The 22,565-nt window shown below is 49.8% G+C and overlaps 1 protein-coding gene across 4 annotated transcripts in view; it reads right to left on the minus strand.

Annotated features, from left to right (window-relative positions):
- The window catches only part of XYLB (xylulokinase), a 56,096-nt gene extending 38,014 nt beyond the window's left edge, over positions 1-18,082 (minus strand). For 2 of the 4 annotated variants that reach the window (XM_042954590.1, XM_042954588.1), the window contains exons 1-7: positions 18,000-18,082; positions 17,220-17,302; positions 6,276-6,345; positions 4,446-4,526; positions 1,726-1,812; positions 996-1,124; positions 161-226 (exon numbers count right to left, since the gene is read on the minus strand). In XM_042954590.1, coding sequence (XP_042810524.1) covers positions 161-226; positions 996-1,124; positions 1,726-1,812; positions 4,446-4,526; positions 6,276-6,345; positions 17,220-17,302; positions 18,000-18,056 — 573 coding nt within the window. In that variant the 5' untranslated portion in view covers positions 18,057-18,082. The remainder of the gene's footprint in view (positions 1-160; positions 227-995; positions 1,125-1,725; positions 1,813-4,445; positions 4,527-6,275; positions 6,346-17,219; positions 17,303-17,999) is intronic. The other 2 variants (XM_042954589.1, XM_042954591.1) reach the window with 2 other exon arrangements.
- Between the last annotated feature and the right edge of the window lie 4,483 nt (positions 18,083-22,565).

Raw genomic sequence — 22,565 nt, forward strand, 5'->3', positions numbered from 1 at the left:
CTCGACAATGAGGAAAAAAAAGCCAAACTGAATATATCATTTTCAATGTCTGCTAATCCATGCTTTTGGCCAATGCGCGCAAGATGTATTTATACTACAGGTTAAGTATTATAAAAGGAATTCAACTGTGACTGAAAGCAAAGAGGAACGTTGAACCGACCTCCGTGTGTGAGTAGGCCTCGGGGTTCTGCTGGTAAATCTTCGCGATCTGGTTTCCCGTAAATCGCTGCAGAGAAGAGCGCAAATTCTTAAAAATCCATATCCTGTGTGCAATGATCGGCTCTCACAAAGTGAGGTTAGCGTAGCATGCTCTGGATATTAGTACAAAGGAAGCTTTCTCAAGGCCTCGACTCTAGAAATGTTTGCTGAACACCCTCCAGGAATAAGCCTCGCTCGTCACCTGCAAGGTGACGGCGAAGCTGACCAAGAGCGCCTGCGCAGGGTATTTTCCCCGCCCCCCCATTGTTCTCAAGGCAGGAAGGGTCACATGACCCCAGCTGCGCCAATCGCAGCCGGCCCTGGAAGGGTGGCTGAAGGCAGCGGGAACGGAAGCTGGCTTTTTTTTTTTTTTCCTTTTTTGGAACTTTTCCAGGCGCTGCCTTACATGAACTGACTCCTCTCAGGTTCAAAACTGCTCGAAGTGTGGGCGCTATTTTTGGCCCCCGCTTAGAGGCTGAAGCGGAGGTGCCATCGTCGCCCCCGTACAGGGCCGCTCGACACGAGGAGCACAGCCACGTCCACGCCTCAGCTCCCTTCTGCGAAAAAGGCAACAGGAGGTCCGTCCTGGCTCGCCAGCAGCAGAGGGAGGCAGGACAACCGGGAGCAGACCCAGGGGCCAGACACCCACGTGTCTCCTGTGATTCCCCTGGGGGTGGGTCGGCAGCTGTGTCCTCCCAGACACCCAGGGAGAAGGGACGAGAAAGGACCAGAGCCAGCAACCGGACCTTCCCCCCGGGACCAACCCTAATGCCCAGCCCGTGGCAGGTGCGGCGCACCTCGTAGGCCCGGGAGCCTGTGAGGCAGCTGAGAGCCTGGGCGCCGCCCACCGCGGCCTCCAGCTGGCGACACTGGGCTGTGGTGCTGGAGTCCATCCACACCGGGCTGTCGCTGATGGAGAAACAGGCCTGGAGAGGAGGAACAAAGGCGCAGGCTGGAACGATGCCTGCTGACTCTGGGAGCCACCCTGGCCTTGGCGGTTACACTGCCAGTCACGGCTGTGATTGCATATGACCTAGGAAGACCCACGGGCAAGCCCTTCGTGCCCAAATCTTGGCCCGGCTCGCGGGGTCTCTCCCCAGAAGGCTCAAGGTTGAAGGTTCTGCAGGACCTGAGCACTGCAGGCAACACTAGAGATGAGCAGCCAAGTGCAGTGTCAACGGAGGCATCCGAAGCTGGGAGGCGGGGAGAAGACACAGCCTGCCTTCCCAGCATCACCAGGAGGCAGCACGCCCCATGGGGAGATCCCCAAACGGGGAACTAGCCGGAGCCATGCCAGACCGGAAGGGACCCTCTGATGAGGACTGTTGGCACCCCACCCTCCGTTCAGACACCAGGGATACCCATTGGGGGGCAGGGCAGCCCATGTTCACAGCACTATTGCCCGAGCCGAGTTCCTATACCCTTGACAATGCACAAAAGCCCCAGACTTCAGGGCCCACGGGGGCTTGGGCCCTTCACCCCACCCCACAGAATTTTCTCAGACTCCCACAACATGGCCACGGTTACCTGCAGCTGCTTATGTAACGGGAGGTCTGGTGACAGGCTTCTCAGCACCTGGCTGGCCCCAGCCTTCCAGTATACGCTTCCATGTTGCTGCCGAGGGAAAACGCACGCACACGTTCACGCGGCTACACACCGTTACCACCTCCTGGAGACACAGAAAGACTCCAGACCACACCCCGAAAGAAACGGGCTCCAAGCCTGCCCCTGCCACTTCTTAGTCACAGAACTCATCACCTTTGCGAGACTTGGCTTTCGTTTCTAGAAAATGAGAGCTCTGCCCTGTTCACCTCAAAACTTACAGGAAGGGTCCAAGAAAGAATTATTGGTCTGGATTTTGGTAATTTCGTAAAGTTGTATTTAAATATGTTGCTCATAATATTATCTGAAATTCACGCCTTCATTCACTTACCCATTCATTCATTCATTCAACAAACATTTATTGAGCACCTAGATCATGCCAGGCAATGAGACAGATGAATAGGATAGTACTGTCCCTATTCTCTTGACACGGGGGTTGACGCAGGGAAAAAGACACAAACATACAATTATAAAACCCCATGGATGTGCAGTGGCAGGGCAGCGGGAACACAGAGGAGGGGCATCTAACCAACTGGGAGCACTCATGGGTAGAGGTGGACATGATTAGTAGGAAAGGAGCTGAGAGTTGAGTGTGTGGGTGTTCCATGCAGAGAGCGACCACAGGTGAGAGGTTGGCAGGTGTGGGAATGGTGGCATTCTTTTTATTTATTTTTTTTAAGTTTATTTATTTTGAGAGAGAGAGAAAGCACGAGTAGGGGAGAGGCAGAGAGAGAGAGGGAAAGAGAGAGAATCCCAAGCAGGCTCTGCACCAGCAGCACAGAGCCCGACGCGGGGCTCGAACCCACAAACCACGAGATCACGACCTGAGCTGAAGTCGGATGCTTAATCACTGAGCCACCCAGGCTCCCCGGAATGGTGGCATTCTAAACAGTGGGCTGGGTCTCAGGTGGGAGGTGGTGGGGACAGCCTGAGCACCGGGGCCTTGACGTCCGTACTCAGGAGGCTGGGGTTTATCGGGGAGGTGTGGGAACTCTGGATTAGCAGGGGAGTGACGTGGCCAGGGCTAAATGTATGAAAGGGTTTGGGGGAGTCACAAAGAAGGTACAGGGGAGGCAGGGAGGCTGAAGCAGAGACCCAGAGAAAAATCATAGACGTTCGGCCTGGGGCAACAGAGGCAAAATTGGAGAGAAGGTGGTAGATTGAAGAGTCATGTAACAAATCACTGGGACATGGGGGCCCCCTTGGACATGGGGTCAAGGATGATGGGTGGGTTGTGGCCCTGGGGAAAGACAGACCACTCAGTCTAGCACAGAAGTTGGGATACCTGGCCATGGGGCCGGGGGATGCCCAGGAGGGACAGGGTGTCCCAGCCTGAGGTTTAGGTAAGAGAAGTGGATGAGATCACTCAGAGAATCCATGTAGTTTAACAAGGACAGGAGCAATAAATTCCTGTCGGGGTAGGGAGAGAGAGGGGGAGAGAGAGGAGGTGGCTTTAGAAAACTCAGTAAGCACGCTCTGATGAGGATGTGAAAATAGGCTAATTAGGCATGGAGCAAAGTGATTCAGAGGGTACGGCTCAACTTGGGTCCTGACGCCCCCTCCCAGCAGCTGTGTGACCTGGGGCAGGTGACGTCACCCCTCTGTGCCTCCGGGTTCCTATATAAATGGCAATGATATTAAAAGCAGTAGCTAGGGGTGCCTGGGTGGCTCAGTCAGTTGAGTGTCCAACTCTGGATTTCAGCTCAGGTCACGATCTCATGGTCTGTGGGATCCAGCCCTAAGTCAGACTTCGTGCTGACAGCACAGAGCCTGCTTGGGATTCTCTCCCTCCCTCTCTCTCTACCCCTACCCCACTCGCGTGCATGATCTCTCTCAAAGATTAATGAACTTTATTTTTTAAATTTATTTGTTATTTATTATTTTTTATGCTTATTTATTTTTGAAAGAGAGAGCACGAGCCGGGGAAGGCCAGAGACAGAAGGGGACACAGGATCCAAAGCGGGCTCTGTGCTGACAGCAGGGAGCCCGACGTGGGGCTCGAATTAACAAACTGTGAGATCAAATCATGATCTGAGCTGAAGTCGGGCATTTAACCCAGGTGCCCCTTAAATTTATTTTTAAATGTTTATCTCCTTTTGAGAGAGAGAGAGACAGAGCACGGAGCAGGGGAGGCACAAAGAGAGAGGGAGACACAGAATCTGAAGCAGCCTCTAGGCTCTGAGCTGTCAGCACAGCACCCGATACGGGGCTCGAACCCACGACCCATGAGATCATGACCTGAGCCGAAGTCGGATGCTTAACCGACTGAGCCTCCCAAGAGCCCCTAGAAGTATAATTTCTAACTTCGCTTCTGCTTCCAGGAAACACAAAAGCAATTCTAGTGCTCCAAGGCAGGCATCCTAAATGCTCGTCCAACGCCTCCCCCCACCCCACCGGAGGACCTCTGTCCGGTTCTGCCTGACCCAGTGTCCTGTTCCGTATAATGCTTCACAGTACGAACTGCCTCAGATCCTTCAGCAAGGAGGCAAGCTATACCATCCTCCGAGGTAGGAGGGCGGTAGGGGTCTCTACCAGCAACGGCAGGGGTGCAGTGGCTCTCAAGGACAAGCATTCCCTCCAGGGGAGCCCCACACCACTGCCCCACAGCCGCCCCGCACGCCGCCCGGAGGCTGCCACACACAGACCTGGCCGGCCCCAGACAGGGCGAGGACTTGAGAGAAGTCAAAGCCCGAGGCCTTCATCCTCTCCAAGATGATATCCAAAGCCTGAGAAGACAAACAGAGCCCACCGTTGACTGTCCTGAACCACCGAGTCAGGCAAGCCCACGAGCCTCCACACTGAAACGTAAGTGTTCGCCATCACCCCGGAGATGAAAAAGAGCCGATGGCCTGGGATACGTAAGCACCAGAATAATTAACCAAAGTAGAGATCAACCAAACGAAAAGTTGAAGTAGGGTAAACATAGTTTAAATAGACGGAATCAGAAACCACTGGTCCTCAAGTTCTGCTTCTCCGATTTGTGACTTCCAAGCACTTGGCAAGAGCAAGGTGGATCACATCGTGGTTTCTTTTCTCTGCATTTTCAACCCACCGGACTAGTGGTCTGACTTCACTGCAACAGAGAAGTGAAGAGTGACGTAGACGGCCCCGTCAGAGTGGGGACCAGGCCTAGACTCCCCACGTCCAGGAGCACCAGGCTGGAAGGAGTAGGTAGAGATGGCCGCCACTTGTCCCAATCCCCGTTCCACCCTCTACCAATCTTCTTTTTTTGCAAGACCCAAGCGTGGGATAAACGGTGCTGCCCAGAAGAGCCTGACACTTGCCCTAAGGTTTCAGGGCAGGATTAGAGATTCACCCCAGGCTGCATTTCCCTTGAGGACAGAGCAGCCCCTGGAGCTCTGACCCATCCACCATCCCCTCCCTATGCTGGGAGGGCTCCTTTCACAGCCCTGGCTGTGGCTGCCAACTTGGCCCCCCTGGCCAAACCTCAGGCAGGGAGTGGGGCACCCCTGGAGCAGGGATTGGCGAAGCCAGAACAGGTCCAATCCTGACGGGCCTGCTCACGATTAGAAATCACGTGGCCCCACCCCCAAGCCTGGCTCTCTATCCAGTGCTCACTACCCCAAGTTAAAGCCTTGGCCTATCAGAAGCCCCCGGCATTATCAGTAGAACCTCTAGATCGACTCTTGCCTGTCACGCCCACCGTCCCTTGGTCTGGGGCTCAGCCCTAAGAAGTACATTCTGGCTGGCCTGTCTGGTGGAAATCTGTCCTTTACCCCAATCCTCCAGTATGAGTCAGGGTCAAGTTGATAAAATGTTTAAAAATCACACCAATCGTCCTAACAGAAAGAATTTAGTATAGGGAATTAATTGCCTAGACCAGTGTTGGAGGCCTGAACAAGCTTTGGTGGACACATTAAGGACGGCCTTTAGCTGGCTCCCAGTTGTAGGGTCTTGGGACCCCTGAGGCAGACTCCAGCCCTATTATGCTGGTCTGTACTGGCCATACCCCTGGTCCTGTGGCTTCACGGGTCGCCCATATTTGGCTACAGGTATCTTCCTTTCTTGTTGGTCCTGAGCAGGCAGGCCTGTCTTGGGGTCCAGCGGAACCTGACTGGTCAGGTCATAAGCCACCGTTGAGAAGTTCCCCTGCTTCAAGAGCTGAGGATTCTGGGGGCTGAGCACAAAGACACCAGTGCTGTGTCTGGATCTCAGGGTAAAAGGGAGGCCACAGGGCCTGCCTGCAGAGTGTTTGGCAAAGGTTTGGGAAGGCGGCATTCTGAAGATGCTTACTCACTGGCAGGACTTGCAAGTTCTCAGCACCAGACCTACAAGCCCTGTGCGTGTCCTCTTGGCTCAAGATGACCAGTTGAGGCTGAGTCTAGCCTTAGGAACCATGCAGACTCCATTTCCCAGTGAGGACCTGGTCTCAACAGAGGGCTTCCCAGTAAATCAGCAAGTCTGCCAGTGAGACAGCCTGGGGACAGGAGAAGGTCAGAGATCCCTATGCTTACCTGGACCCACATCAGGACTGGAGATGTCACTGTCAGCCCATCCTCGTGAACGTGAACTCCACCCTGAGTCCTACAAGGAGAATAAGACAGAGTGTTGGCAGAGCCTTGGGCAGGGGCGCAGTGGGGGGCAGACCCCGGATCCCTCCAATGGAAGAAGAAATGCCCTTTCCCCAACCTCGATGGGAACTCTAAACTGAGCAAGACTGAACAGTGCTCGCAAGATGGAAAGAGAAGTCCTAGCAATTGCTCAGTGGTGACGATTCTCAGAAGACACCAGCAAAAATATGCCTTCTAAAGAGGAAGGACTCACCCTGGAAGGCAGGCATGGCGTCACTTGGCACTGTGGCCACGAGGGAACTAGCGGGCGCAGGGCTGGATTAAAACCCTCCCAAGCCCACTGGGGTAGGCATGTGCTACAGAAGTGCTGTGTCTGCGGGAGAACTTCTTGGCTCTCAGACCAGGGAGTCCTTGGATTGCAAGCCTGGAGAGTTAGCTGCCTGGGCCCCTCTCCAAAACCCAACCCTTTCAACTATGAGTTTAGAAAAAAAAAAAAACAAAACTCAAAACGAAAACAGGCTCCAAATCCATACCAAGATACTATTAGATAACCATGTGATCCGGACATTCTATGCCTAATTACCAGCCAAGAGAAACGAAAGTATACGTTCACTGACAGGTTTGTATACAAGGTTTCATCGCAGCCTTATTTGTAACAGTAGAAAACTGGAGTCAGCTTAGGTATCCCTAAGCAAGTGAATGGATAAATTGTGGTGCGTGTGTTACACACACCAGCAGGGAGATGAATCTCCAATGATCGTGCCGAGTGAAGGAAGCCAGACAAAAAGAGTACATATTACATGATGCCATTTATATAACTTGCTAGAAAATGCAAATCCACCTGTTGTAGTGGTTTCCCAAGTCCAGTCGGGGAGGAAAGAATAGAATGCAAAGGGGCACAAAGAATCTTAGGAGTGATGCAGATGGTCTGTATCTTGACTTTGGTGGTACTTTCACAGCTATAGGTCTGCCTCTATCAAAAGGCATTGAGATTGTACATTTTAATGGATGCCCTTTTTTGTACACAAGTTATACTCAATAATACTGATATTTTTAAAAAGATACCGTTAGGGAAAAAAGTGAAAAAGAGCAGACTTTCCCATAGACAAAAGGGGCGCTCAGGTGGCTCAGTCAGTGAAGCGATGACGGCTCAGGCCATGATGTCATGCTTCATGAGATCGAGCCACACGTCGGGCTCTGAGCTGACAGTGTAGAGCCTGCTTGGGTTTCTCTCTCCCCCCCTCTCTGTCCCCCTCACTCGCTGATGCTCTCTGACTCTTTCTCAAAATAAATAAACTTTAAAAAAAAAAAAAAAAAAAGAAACTTGTTGGGGCTCCTGGGTGGCTCTGTCGGTTGAGCATCTGACTTCGGCTCGGGTCATGATCTTGCGGTCTATGAGTTCAAGCCCCACATCAGGCTCTGTGCTGACAGCTCGGAGCCCGGAGCCTGCCTCCGATTCTGTGTCTTCCTCTCTGCCCCTCCCCAACTCATGCTCTGTCTCTCTCTCTCTGTCAAAAATAAATAAACTTAAAAAAAAAAAAACTTGTTAAAAAAAATCGCACATTACATAAATTCCTTTATAAGGAATGTTCAGAATAGGCAAACCCATAGAGACAGAGTAGACTGGTTGCCAGGACTGTAGGAGGAGAGATAGGGAGTGACAGCTAATGGATACAGGGCTTCTGTCTTAGGAGATGAAAACGTTCTAAAATTAAAGAGTGGACACTGTTACATAGTTCTGTGAATGTAATGAAAACCACTGCACTGGACATTTCATTTCTTTCTTTCTTTCTTAAGTAGGCTCCACGCTTAGCATGGAGCCCAAGGCGGAGCTTGAACTCACGACCCTGAGGATCAAGAGTTGGACGCTTAACTGACCGAGCCACCCAGCTGCCCCCTGAATTGTACATTTTATTTATTTATTTTAATTTTTTTAATGTCTATTTATTATTAAGAGACAGAGACACACAGAGAATGAGCATGGGAGGGGTAGAGAGAGGAGACACAGAACCCAAAGCAGGCTCCAGGCTCCGAGCTGCCAGCATAGACCCCCGACGCGGAGCTTGAACTCACAAACTGAGAGATCAGGACCTGAGCTGACATCTGTCGCCCAACCAACTGAGCCACCCAGGCGCCCTTTGTACATTTGAAAAGAGTGAATTCTTTGGTATGTGAATTCTGTCACAAGAGCTTTTCTTTCTTTCTTTCTTTCTTTCTTTCTTTCTTTCTTTCTTTCTTTCTCTCATTCTTTCTTTCTTTTTTAAGGCTGTGATGAGGGATTCTCTGTATTAGTTCCGGAAAAAACAAAATTTCCATGGCTTGATACAGAGGAAGTTTGCTTCTCACTCCCATAAAGCATAATCAGTGGCATGATAGGGACGAGGAGGGGGCTCTGTCCCCTGCAGTTATTCAGGGACCCAGGAGGACGACAGCAACTCTCATCTTCCAACTGGTTTCCAAGCCGCCCTGGCCACTCGCATCCAGCCGCAGAGCCAAGGAAGGAACAGGGCAGAGGATCGCGGTGGGGGCTGTATGGATTAGGTCTTGCAGACAGGCCTGTTGACCTTCTCCCAGTTAGGACTCAAGTCACACAGCTGAACATAACTGCCAGGAAGACAGGAGTAGACCCAGGAGGAGAAGGAAATAAGTCTAGTAGATCGCTGGTCAGTCTCTGCTACAAAATTCCTCGTGCGCATTAGTAAAAAGATACGACAGTTAGAAATAAGTTTACAATTATATGTACCAGGTGGTTTTGCCTCGTCACAAACCACTTCACAACTAAGTGATCTGAAACTACCGAGCTCATTTAGCTCACAGTTCTGTCGGTCACCGGGCTGGGCTCGGCCGGGCTCACCCATGCATCTGGGGTCGGGTGTGAGTAGCCACAGGGCTCTGTTTCTGGAGACTGGCTGCCCCTTCTCTTGGCTGGGATCTGGGGGCGATTCAGCCACGTGTCTCTCATTCTCCACCAGGCTGGCCTGAGTTTGGTCACGTGGGGGCTAGACAGGGTCCCAAGGATGAGAGCAGAAGTCAGCAAGGCCTTCTTGAGACTTAGGTTTAGAACTGGCACAATGGTACTTCCTTCACATTCTCTCTTGGTTAAAATCGACAGGTCAGGAGACGACTCCATCTCTTGACCGAAGGAGGTACCAAGTCACATTGCAAAGGGCCTGGGGAATAATGGTCTTTTCTGCAATATATCCCAACATGCACAATCCACATGGCAAATATATTAAAGCACACGAGAAGTAGGGGCGCCTTGGTGGGTCAGTTGGTTGGGCATCCGATTTCGGCTCGGGTTCACGATCTTGTAGTTTGTGGGTTTGAGTCCCGCATTGGGCTCTGCACTGACAGGGCAGAGTCTGCTTGGGATTCTCTCTCTGCCCCTCCCCCACCTCTTCTCTCTCTCTCTCACTCTCTCTCTCTCTCTCCCTTTCAAAATAAATAAATCAACAAAAGAAACTACATGTGAAGTATTCAAAAGAAGCCCCAGACAAATGGAAAGACAAAACGTGCGCTTAGCTAGGAAGACTCAATCTTACAAAGCTGTCAATTCTCTGAAAGTTAACTTATAAATGTAATATGATCTCAATAAAAATATTAACAATTTTGCTTTCTGGAACCTTAAAAGCTGATTCTAGCGTACATTATCGAAAAAGAACAGGAGGGGTACCTGAGTGGCTCAGTCAGTGGAGCATCTAGCTCTTGATTTCAGCTCATGTCATGATCCCAGGGTCATGGGAGTGAGCCCCATGTTGGACTCTGTGCTGAGCATGGAACCTGCTTAAGATTCTCTATCTAAAATTAAGGGGGGGGGGGGGGGGAGAACAAGAAAGAATGGCCGTGGAAACTGAGAATGAAGAACAATCAAAGGGGACCAACAATTCCAGATATTAAATCATATTGTAATGCTAGAATAACTAAAACAACATGTTACTAGCTCATGAACAGACCCACCAATCAATGGGCCAAAAGAAAACACTCAGAAAAAGACCTAAACACACACAGAAATTAGCATATAAAGGTGGCATCTCAAATCCATGAGGTAAACACAGACTTCTACAAAATGGTGTCAAAACCACTGGAGAGTCATCGGGAAAAGACTGAAGCTGGAAATAAATGGCATGCCATGTACTTAGATAAATTCCAAATATTTTTATATAAAACTGAATCTTGCAAGAACCAGAAGAAGAGAACAGCGGTGAATTCCTTCACAATCTCGGAATGAGGAAGGCCTTTGAAACTCTGACTCAACATCTAGAAGCAACAGGAAAAGACTGAGAAGTTCGGTGGCACAGGAAACAAAAGCCCATGTGTGGCCACGACCCATTCACAAATCAAAACAAACAAAAATCTGGGGAACCTATTTGCAATTCATTTAACGAGGAGATCGTTCCTCTAACATTTGAAGAGCTCCTAGAAATAATCAATCCATCAGAAAAATGGGCAAAGGTCATAAAAAACTTCACAGAAAAAAAAAAAATTCAACTAGCCCTTCAACATATGAAAAGATGTCACCTTCATGCATAATAAGAGAAATGCAAAGTAAATCCACATAGAGGGACTACTTTCACCTCTCTGATTGGCACAGAACTAAAACTCTTTAACAACCGCACTGCATTTAGGTGCTGTGGGAAACACACTCTCACGCATTGTTGGTGGGGTACAAATCAATACAATCCCTATGGGAGGCAATCTGGCCACATCTTCCAAAATCATACATCTATTTGCTCTTTGATCCAGCAATCGATTTCCAAACTTTTATCCTGCAGATACACCGGCACATGTCTGTACGGTAACTCACTTTTCACTGCAAAAACCTAAGGTCCTTCAGGTCTATCTACACAATGGAATACTATGCATCCTATAAAAAAGAACACAGAAGCTCTATGTACTGATGTGGAAACACAGGCAAATTATTGTGAAACGAAGAAAGCAAAGTACAGGATGGCGTGTACCGTACTTTTTTATCCGGAAACAAGGGCGACAATGAAAATACTGACATCTGCTTATATTTTGATATAAAACACTGGAAAGATACACAAAAACCAATGAAAGTTCTCTGTCAAGGAGGCCAGGAGGGACAGATGAGATTCAGAAAAATTGAGACTTGTCACTACACGCCTTTTCTTTCAAATTATGTACCAAGTACCTGCAATGCCTATTAACAAAATAACTGTATTAAAACAACCGCTTTGGAAAAGAATTTGACAGTTTTAAAACCTACCCTACAACGTAACCATTCCTGAGTATTTCATTTCTAAGACAAATGAAAGCTTATGCTGACACCAAGACTTGTGTGTGAGTTTCACAGCCTCTTTATTGATAATAATAAAAAACTGGAAACAATCCAAATATCCCTCATCAAATGAATGGATAAGCCAACTGTGGTCCACCAAGCAATAAAAAGAACAAACTACTGGGGTGCCTGGGTGGTTCAGTCGGTTAAGTGTCCGACTCTTGATTTCGGCGGGTCACGATCTCATAGTTCTTAAGCTAGAGCCCCGTGTGAGGCTCTGTGCTGACAGCGCTGAGTCTGCTTGGGATTCTATCTTTCCCTCTCTGTTTGTGCCTCCTGCATGCATGCTCTCTCCTCTCAAAATAAATAAATGATCTTTAAAAAAAAGAAAGAAAGAAAGAAAGAAGAAAAAGAAAGAGAAAGAGAAACAGAAAAAAAGAAAAAGAAAAAGAAAAAAAAGAAAGAGAAAGAGAAAAAGAGAAAGAGAAAAAGAAAGAGAAAGAGAAAGAGAAAAAGAAAGAGAAAGAGAAAGAGAAAAAGAAAAAGAAAAAGAAAAAGAAAAAAAAGAAAGAGAAAGAGAGAAAGAGAAAGAGAAAAAGAGAAAGAGAAAGAGAAAGAGAAAAAGAAAAAGAAAAAGAAAAAGAAAAAGAAAAAGAAAAAGAAAAAGAAAAAGAAAAAGAAAAAGGAAGGGGCACCTGGGTGGCTCAGTCAGTTGAGTGTCTGACTTCGGCTCAGATCATGATCCCACGGTTCATGAAGCCCCATATCGGGCTCTGTGCTGACAGCTCAGAGCCCGGAGCCTGCTTCGCATTCTGTGTCTCCCTCTCTCTCTCTGTTCCTCCCCTGCTCAAGCTCTGACTCTGTCTCTCACAAGTAAATAAATGTTAAAAAAAAATGTTTTTGTGGGTTTTTTTGTTGTCTTTTGCTCGTTTGTTTGTTTTTTAAAGGAAGAGCAGGGCACCTGGGTGGCTCAGTCAGTTGAATGTCCAACTCTTGATTTCATTTCAGGTCATGATCTCAACGGTTCATGAGATTAAGCCCCAGGTTGGGCTCTGCACTGCAGCTTGGGATTCTCTCTCTCCCTCTCTCTCTGTCTCTCCTCTGCTCTCTCTCAAAATAAATAACCTTAAAAAAAAAAAAAAGGAACAAACTATTGATACATGTAACAACCTGGATGAATCTCAAAACGAATATACGGAGTTTTAAAAGTCAGACCAAAAAGACGGGGCACCCGAGTGGCTCAGGGTTAAGTGTCCGACTCTTAATCTCGGCTCAGATCTTGATCTCAGGGTCGTGAGTTCAAGCCCCACATTGGGCTCCATGCTGGGCATGAAGACTACTTAAAAAAATAAAATAAAAGTCAGATAAAAAAGAGTCTATTATTATGATTCCCTTTATCTAAAATTCTAGAAAGTGGAAACGAATCCATAGTGATAGAAAACTTATCAGTGGTTGCCAGGGGTTGGGGTTGGGGAAGAGGAATAAACTCAAAGGGGCACGAGAAAACTTTTGGGGGATGGAAATGTTCATTATCTTGATTCTGGTGATAGTTTTATAAAGGAACATCTATGTCAAAACTTATAAAGCTGTATACATTATACATATGCAATTTATCACAAGTTATATCTCAATAAAATTATAAAAATTAAAAAAAAACAGTGGAGGAGGAATGAAGCAGATCTGTATATATCTGCTTTGAAAGATCTTAAAAATGGAACTGGATAAAAAAAGCAATACTGTATTTTGGGTATGGATGGCTTTTTTTTTTTCTAATGGAGGGGACTGATTGACTCATTGAGTTGAAGACAGAGTGAGGTAGAATTTAAAAACTTGAAAGAATGGAAATCAAATGACTTCTGTTTTCATACCGTCATATGGAATCCAGACCATAAAGACAGCTGGAAGACCTGGAGGTGAAACAACATCCTTCTAAATAACACACGAATCAAAGAAGTCTCAAGAGAAACTAAAAAAACATTCCGAGGGGCGCCGGGGTGGCTCCGTCGGTTGAGCATCTGACTTCGGCTCACGTCATGATCTCGTGGTTTGTGACTTCGAGCCCCGCGTCGGGCTCTGTGCTGACAGCTCGGAGCCCGGAGCCTGCTTCGGATTCTGTGTCTCCCTCTCTCTCGGCCCCTTCCCTGCTCGCGCTCTGTCTCTCTTTCTCTCTCAAAAATAAACATTAAAAAATATCTATTTTGAACCAAATAAAAAGGAAAATATAACATCAAAGTCTGTGGAATACAGCAAAAGCAATTCTTAGAGGGAAATTTATAGCATTAAATGCAAATATTTAGAAAAGAAAAGCTAAGATTAAAAATCTAAGCTTCCACTTCAGGAAACTAGAGAAAGAAAAGCAACGTAAGCTGACAGCCAGCAGAAGAAAAGAAACCCTAAAAAGTGACAGCACAAATCAGTGAAAAATGGAAAGAGGAAAACAGTAGAGAAAAATCAACAAAACCAAAAGCTGCCTTTTCAAAAAGATCATTAACGCGATGAACCTCTAGCCAGGCACACCGAGACAAAAAGAGAGAAGACACAAATCATCAATATCAGAATGACAGCAGGGTCATCACTACTGATCCCATAGACATCCGAGGAAAAGAAAGGAATAGTATGAAGATCTCTATGGCCACACATTTTATAGCTTAGATGAAATGGACCAATGCCCTGAAAGACACAAGCTACCAAAACTCAAACACATGTGGCCTGTAGTGATAGAAAATAATACAAACGCAAGACGGTTTCCAACCGCAGCTCAAAGGAGGCACATCAGCTAAGGGGGAAGGAGAGATGGTAACACAACGTGATCAGCGGTGGGTGCTGCACCAAGAGCCAGCAGGGAAGTGATATCTTTTACTCTAATGTCTATTTATTTTGAGAGAGAGAGCACACATGAACAGGGGAGGGGAGAGGGAGAGCACCCCAAGCATGCGGCACACCGCCAGGGCAGAGTCCAGCAGCACGAACTCAGAGTCCGACACTTAACGGACTGAGCCCCCCAGGGGCCCCTAAAGATTTTATTTCTAAGTAATCTCTACACCCAATGCCGAGCTCAAACTCACAACCCCGAGTTCCAGAGTTGCACGCTCCACCGACTGAGCCAGCCAGGCGCCCTGGAAATGATATCTAAACAGTTGTGGAGGGGCGCCTGGGTGGCTCGGTTGGTTAAGCATTCCACTCTGATTTCGGCTCATGTCATGATCGCCCGGGGTTCGCCCCCAACCCTGTGCTGACAGGGTGGAGCCTGCTTGGGGTTCTCCCTTCCCCTCTCTCTTTGCCCCTCCCCAGCAGGCATGCGTGCACTCTCTCTCTCCCCAAATAAACAATCCTTCAAAAAATAATAAAAAATAAAATAGTCGTGGAGGAACACGTCCACCAGGACCTCTCAGAGCCACCTCAGAATCAACAAGTCCACAGCTGTTATGGACTGAATTACTGCCCCCCCCCCCAAATTCCCGTGTTGAAGTCCTAACCCCCAGTACCTCGGAACATGACTGCATTTGGACAAAGAGCCTTGAAAAAGGCAATTAACTTGCAATGACATTATTAGGGTGGACCCTAATCCTGCATGACTGGTGTCCTTATAAAAGCACACTGGGACACAAACACAGTGGAGACACCAGGGACGCACAGGCAGAGGACGACCATGTGACAGGCAGCAAGAAGGTAGCCATCATCTGCAAGCCCAGGAGAGAGGCCTCGGAGGAAACTAACCGTGCCGGCACCTCGACCTCACACGTCCAGGCTCCAGAACCGAAGGAAAATTAACTTCTGTTGCTTAAGACGCACAGTCTGGGGCATTTTGTTCTGGTAGCCCTACCAAACTTTCACAACAGCCAAACTCATCATCTTCCTCCCCCAGATCAGTTCTCTTCCACAGTCTACCAACCATCCAGAAGGCCAGCCAGAAACCTCACCTTCACATCTCACATCCAACCCTGCACCAAGCCCTGTCAATTTTACCACCCAGCCCTCTCTTCCAAGACACTATCATTTCCCATCCAGAAGATCTGGAGAAACCTCAATGGTCTCTCAGCATGTACTCTGACCAATACCCAACTCCTCTCCCATTGCACCCAGATCTTTTCAAAACACAAATACAACCAGGTCACGCCTTACCCCCATCCCTATGGCCCTTCAGTGGCCGTCCACGGCTTTTAGGATAAACACAAACTGTGTACCAAGGTTTATGTAGCTGGGCACAGCCTCTACCTCCCTCTCTATTCCCCAGCCACACTGGCCTTCTTCAATTCCCTGAATAAGCAGTGCTCTTTCTTGCTACAGGGCCTTTGCGCGCACCGTTCCTTCTGCCTGGAATGCTGCCTCCCTTCCATCACCTGGCTAACCCTACTCACCCAGACCTTGGCTCAAGCACTACGTCCTTAGGGACCCTCCCTGACCACCCCCCCTCCAAGTCTGGGTCACATTCCTTTATAATAAACATTTGGAGAAGTAAGTCCCTTTCCTTTAATAGCGTTCTCTGAGTTTATAACTAAATACTCTTCTGTGAGATTCTTTGATTGATATCAGTCTCCCCTACTCAACGGGAAACTCTGGGAGAGTAAGCACCACGTCTCTGTTTGGTTCACCACCAAATCCCAGTACCCAGCACGGTGCCTGACACGAAGTAAGTCCCAACTGATACCTACTGCATGCATGGTTAGTGAGTGCACGGAATTGGGAAGGAATGGAGGAAAACTCATTCCAGGAACACACACACAAGACGCTGAGAGGCCTACCAAGACTCCTGCAGTTTGATGAAGCCAGATCTACAGATACCAACTCTCAGGTTCTTGGACTCAATTCTAACGTGGCGGGGGTTGGGAGGGGATGGGGGTCCCCTACACACAACACCAAACAATTCTCAGACACCAGCAGGTGGTCTGAGATGATCAGCTTCCGCAGGTTAAGGGTTCAGTCCTACAGGACTGCCCTCCCCACCCACTTCAGATGCCAGGCCCAGGCCCCAGGCTATTACCTTCTGACCAAACAGCTACAGATGGGGGGTTCCAATGACCTTAGGTTCTTTTAATGTGCTTGAGCAGCTCACAGAAGTCAGGGAAATTAAAGGACGTGATAAAGGACAGATGAAGAGATAACATAGGGCGAGGTATGGGGAAAGGGCACCGAGCTTCCATAACCTTTCCAGGCACTCCACTCTGCCCAATCTCCATTTGTCAACCAATCCAGAAGCTCTCTGAACCCAGTCCTTTTGGGTTCTTATTAAGACTTCATTACAAAGTCATTACAAGGTCAATGACTAAGTCATTGGCCATTGTGGCCATTGGCCATTGGCCATTGAACCTCTGGCTGAAAATTCCAACCCTCTAAAGACAATCTTTAATCTTCTGGGCAACCAGCCCCAGCCCCTGGGTGGGGTCCAAAAGTCATCTTCATTAATGTAACAAAAGACACCTTTATGCCTCTCAACCCTTAGGAATTTCCAAGAGGTTTAGGAGCTGTGAGCCAGGAACTGTGGATGCAGACCAAAGGCACAGGAGAAATATATTTTGACCATCTAAATGACCAAACACGTATTTTTTACAAATCACAATCTCACACCAGAACAGTGTGGCTCATGAATATAAAAGGTGGAGGGAGGACCCCAAAACCAACCCTCCCCCACACATCCACTGGGTACATACCCGAATTCTAGAAGGTCTCTGTCAAAATGCGCACTGTCCTCGTAGAACACATTCAGCTCTGCATCAACAGCAACAACTTTCACCTGGAAGGGATTTTTAAAAATGGTGTATAGAATTTGCCACAGCAAAGGAGCCCCCTGGCACCCCACGCCCAGTCTGAAGGCACCTTTTGACTCCGCTCGCCCATCTGCAGAGCCCTGGGAGCGGCACAACCCGTCCTCGGGCCAGCAGCGCCGGGGACGCCGACCCGGACACGCCGGGGTCAACCACGGGAGGAACAAAGTTCATGTGTACAGCGTGCCCACTCCACTGAAACAAGTTTCAGGCGGTGATCCGGTTCCAGGTCACTGGTTATGCCTGTGTGCCTGTCTACCCGTTTGCGTGTTCTCGAGTCTTAGGCGGCCGAGTTCCCTCGGGTCCCTGTCACTCGGGCGCCCGCACCGACGCGCGAGCCCCCTCCGGGACCCCGGCCGCGCTGCGCGCTTCCCGCTAAGCGCCCGCGGGATCCCGCCGGGGTTGGGAGGCGGGGGCGCCCGCCGTTTCCGGGAGGGCCGGGGTCCAGGCCGGGTCGCGGTCGCATCTTGAGGGCGGGCGGCACGGGCAAGGCGTCTCGGTGGAGGGGACGCCGATCCCCCGGGGGAAGCCGAGAGGGAAGCGCGCCCGCGGCTCGGCCCCAGGGTTCCCCGCGCCCGGGTCCCGCCAGCCCGGCCCGGCGTCGCGGAGGAGGCGGCCCGCCCCGTCCCGCCCGGCCCGGCCCGGCCCTGGGGCCCGCGACGGTACCTGCTGCGTGCTGAAGTCCCAGCCGAGGCAGCAGCGGCGGGCGGCGCGCTCGGCCATGGCTGCGGAGGGGCCGGCGGCGCGTCCGTCCGTCCGTCCTTCCCGCGGCGTGAGTGTCGCCGCGCTCCAGCGCCCCGAGACGCCGGGCCCGCCCCTCGCCCCGCCCGGCCGGACTCCAGGACCCGAGTCACCCGCGGGCTAGCGCTCTGGCGCCGCCTGCGGGGAGACGGTGCAGGGACGCGCGTCCTGCCGGGTCCTCGGGCTTCGCACCTGGGCAACATACCGGTACCCCCTGCGCCACCTTCTCCCTTCCAACCCTCCTCCGGCCTCCTCCCCATCCACGTGTGCTCTCCGCAGAGGCCTTGCCCTAACGCCGCCTGGCTTCCCGCGGAGGACGTCTGGACCAGAGGTTCCGCCTTTAAGCTGGATTGTCCCTGCCTGTCTCTCTAGTGGCCCTGGAGACTTCTGTGGCTGTCTCTTGGGTACTAAGGCGACTGTCCACTCATGGTGGTGACACAGAGGTCACAGAGAAACGTCCCCTGGGGCTGCAGGCACTGGGATCCACGGGCCCTGTCAGGTCCCAGCAGATCTGAATGGTTACCCCGCTCTGACATGTGCCACATCCCACCTCTGTGTTTAAATGTTCTTTTAAATTTTTTTTTACTTATTTTTGAGAGAGTGAGAGACAGAGCACCAGCAAGGGAGGGGCAGAGAGAGAGGGAGACACAGAATCGGAAGCAGGCTCCAGGCTCGAGCTGTCAGCACAGAGCCCGATGCAGGGCTGGAACCCAGGAACCACAAGATCAGACATTCACCCAGACGCCCCCCCCCCCCCAACGTCTATTTAAAATCCGAGCTGTGGATGCTCCCTACAGAAAGGCTCATTCACACCTGTGGTCAGCTGATTTTGATATTCTAATGTGTGCCAGATATGGTGAAGGAGGCATGAGAAATAAAATCAGACCCACTCCCTTCCCCCCTAGAGCTGAGGACACCTTCTCTTCCCCGTGCTCCACCTGGCTGTGTCATTCTCATTCCTAGGACTGACTTCTTCCCACTCCCAGGGGCTTCCCAGCCCATCAGAGCCCCTCTCATACTTTTTGCGATGGCCTGATTGATTACCTGCCTGTCTCTCTCGCTGAACTTGAGCTGCTTGGAGCCCAGATGCTCCTCTTGGCTCAAGGTCCCAACATCAGTGGCAGAGCTGGGCCCAACGCCAGCAAGTCTGATTCCAGAATCTGCATGTTTAACCACTAAACAAGCCAATTCTCTGAGCAGCCTTGTGAGAAGGCCCGTGGCAAAACACAAATATCTCATGAAGGCCAAGGCCACTGGCTCCTTTTCAAGCTCTCTTACAGGGTGGCCTTGTCTTGTTCAGGGGTGCCTCTCTCTATGGGCTGTGGCGCCTCTCCCATTCTGGTGACTCATCCTTTCTTTTGATGCAACAGCCTTTTCACCCTGGCCAGAGAAGGCTGGAGGTCCGAGAGGCCGTTTGCCTACATCTGGAAGCTGCACACCCACAACTTACTCCATTAGCAAGGAATGAAGACAGAAATCGTAATTCCAAGCTGTCGATGCCTCTCAGGTTGTCCTCTGTGTTGATGCCCTGAAAAAGCACACTGAGTAGTAGAGGTGGTTACAGGGGACCCTGGGGAAGTGCTGCCGTGGCCTGAGCACAGCTCGTCTTTTGCCTATTTTGCTCCAAACTTGAACCTGGCTCCCTGCACGGAACCGATTAAAGAGCCCCTGCACTGACTTCGGAACAAAGCAGAAACTGCCCCGGAGGGGTCTCTCTGCAGTGACCAGGATAACCACAGTCCCCAGCAAGGCTCCTTCCTTCATCCAGGCCCTAACTGCTACCCCGGCCTTAGGGCATAGCAAACCCCCAGAAAGGAAGTCACGTGATCAGAGTTGCATATTAGGAGGATGGTGTGTGGAGAATAGGGGCAAAAGCAGGAAGGGAAAATCCATTAAAATGTGGTTGCAGGAAGCTTGAGGCAGGGCAGAGGTGCTGATGATGGAGACAAGTAAATGGAGTCACGAGATGTTGGGGAAGCTCCAGGAACCACGCGGACTGAGAGGCGGAGGGGTCAAAGGCAATGCCCAGGTTTCTGGTTTAGGCACTGTTGATGCACAACAAAGCACCCTCAAACTTGGTGCTCAAACTTAGAACAATAATCTCGTAGTCTCCCTCACTTATCAGCAGGTCTCCTGGGGGCAGCTGATCTAGACTGGGCTCGGGCGGAGTGGTTCCACATGTCTCTCATTCTTCTCTTCATGGGGCCAGCAGGGTACCCCAGGCCTGCTCTTCTCATGGAAGCAGAGGGGCAGAGGAGGGCAAGGGCAAATCTGTGAGGCCTCTGAAGGCCTAGGTTCAGAATTGTCATGCCGCACTTCCTCCTCTGTGCCACCCGCCAAAGTCTCGTGGACGGCCCAAAGTCAAGTGGTGGGGATGGGACAAGGGCATGGCTGTGGATGCAGGGAGGGGTGAAGAACTGGGCCACTGATGCAATCGGCCGCAGGCCCCCACCAGATGGAGCGTGGTTCCATTTCCTGAGTTAGGAAACATGGGAGGAGAAGCAGCTGGGGGGCAGGGAAGATGGCGAGATTAGCCAGGACCTGGTAAGTTTCAGGTGCTTGTGGATACATTGAACAGGATGTTGGATAAGCGGCCTCCAGCTCAGGAAAGAGCTCTGGACCAAAGACAATGATTTGTGAGTTATGAGTTCCCCATAGGAGCGGACTAGCTTGTCAGAAAGGGCTCGGGGTGGGACAGATGGAAAGCCCCAAAGGGAACTGGGAAGGACAAGTCAAAGACAGATGAGGAAGAGATCATGAGAGAGGGGTGTGGTGGAAGCCAACGGAAGAACCTTTCTGGAAGGGGAGGGGCTCACCAGGGCTAAATGCTGCGTGGGAACCTGTCCCCTGGTTTACCAGTAAGATGGCAGGTCATTGAAACTTTAACAAGAACAGACTCAGTGGAGCCCCTTAGGTCTTACTCTTTTGGTGCTTTTTAAAATTTGGCACTGTTTTTATGGTTTATTCATATTGTTATGTGTATACCTACTTTTGTGGTTCCAAAACGGTGCCACGTGAACTGCTAATTTGAGGCAGTTCATAGCTCCAACATTAGATTGTGCTACATTCCTTTCTGGAGCAGACCTGTGCCGTCAACACGTGCAGTGAGAGGCAAGTACTGCAGGGAAATCAAGGCAGAACGGACAATAACAACAACGGGGCACCTGGGTGGCTCAGTTGGCTAAGTGTCTGACTTTTGATTTCAACTCAGGTCGTGAGCTAACAGTTCATGGGGTAGAGCCCCATGTCGGGCTCTGACAACACGGAGACTGCTTGGAATTCTCTCCCTCTCTCTCTGCCTCTCCCCCGGTCATTCTCTCTCTCTTTCAAAATACATAAACTTTAAAAAAAGAAAAGGAGGACAGCAGTGTTCAATCCAACGCCAACGCTTGAGAAGTTGGGCAGTGTCCAACAGGCACGACCATTGTCTTAGTAAGTTATTCCGGTTATTTAAGAATGAAATGAAATAGTATTTTCTCCTCAATTTACGTGCATTACTTTCTTCAGATAGCTACTAAGTTATTAGGACATAAATATATATTAAGCTCTTTGGACCTAACTACTTAATACACAGAATCGTTAGCCATTGCTTCTGGCCTAGGAGTTCCATGGAAAAATTGTTGAAATTCTAAGTGTGCCGTGAAGTAAGAACATTTGGGAACCCATGATCTAGTTATTTCCATCGAACTGCTCCATCAGAGTCAATAGCATGCCAACCCCACATTTTACTGTCCAGGCTGCCAGTGACACCCGAGTGGATTCCAGTTCCCCATTAATGCAAACAACACTGCACAGAACGTCCTCATCCATGGCCCTATGGACCTGTGCGAGGAAATTTTTCTGGGTTATATATACAAGAGTAGGATTTATACTATGTGTGCATAACTAATTTGATTGGAGTGCTGGATTACTCCCAATGTACTTCTATCCCCACATCGTTTTGTTTTTTTTTAGTGTTTTATTTATTTTTGAGAGAGAAAGGGAGAGAGGACAAGTGGGGGAGGGGCAGGGAGAGAGGGGAATAGAGGATCAGAAGCGGTTCCACGCTGACAGCAGCCAGCCAGCCCAATGCGGGGCTCAAACCCCTGAGATCATGACCTGAGCCAAAGTCAGACGTTCAACTGACTGAGCCACCCAGGTGCCCCTTCTTACCCCACATCTTATATAAAGCCCTTGTGAAAGTTGGTAAAAGGAAACTTCGTTTAGAATAAAGTGCAGAGGCCAGCAGGGGGAGCTCTAACACCCTGCCACTTGTCAATTGCAGACTTACTAGGAAGAGAAGGACCTTGCTCTCGGCTACTACTTAGTCACCACTTTACTATTCCCGCAAGAGGAAGAAAGCCCTCTTCATCCACCTCCGAGAGCCAAGCCAATGAGAGACAGTCAACTCAGCCAATCAAAAGCCACTACATTTCATACTCCCAGTTTCCTCCAACGGACCTTTTGTTTTTAACAGCCTCCCCAATTTCCCCATTTCCTCTATAAATGAGT

Source organism: Panthera leo, chromosome C2 (assembly GCF_018350215.1).
Source record: "Panthera leo isolate Ple1 chromosome C2, P.leo_Ple1_pat1.1, whole genome shotgun sequence".
Classification (NCBI taxonomy): Eukaryota; Metazoa; Chordata; class Mammalia; order Carnivora; family Felidae; genus Panthera; species Panthera leo.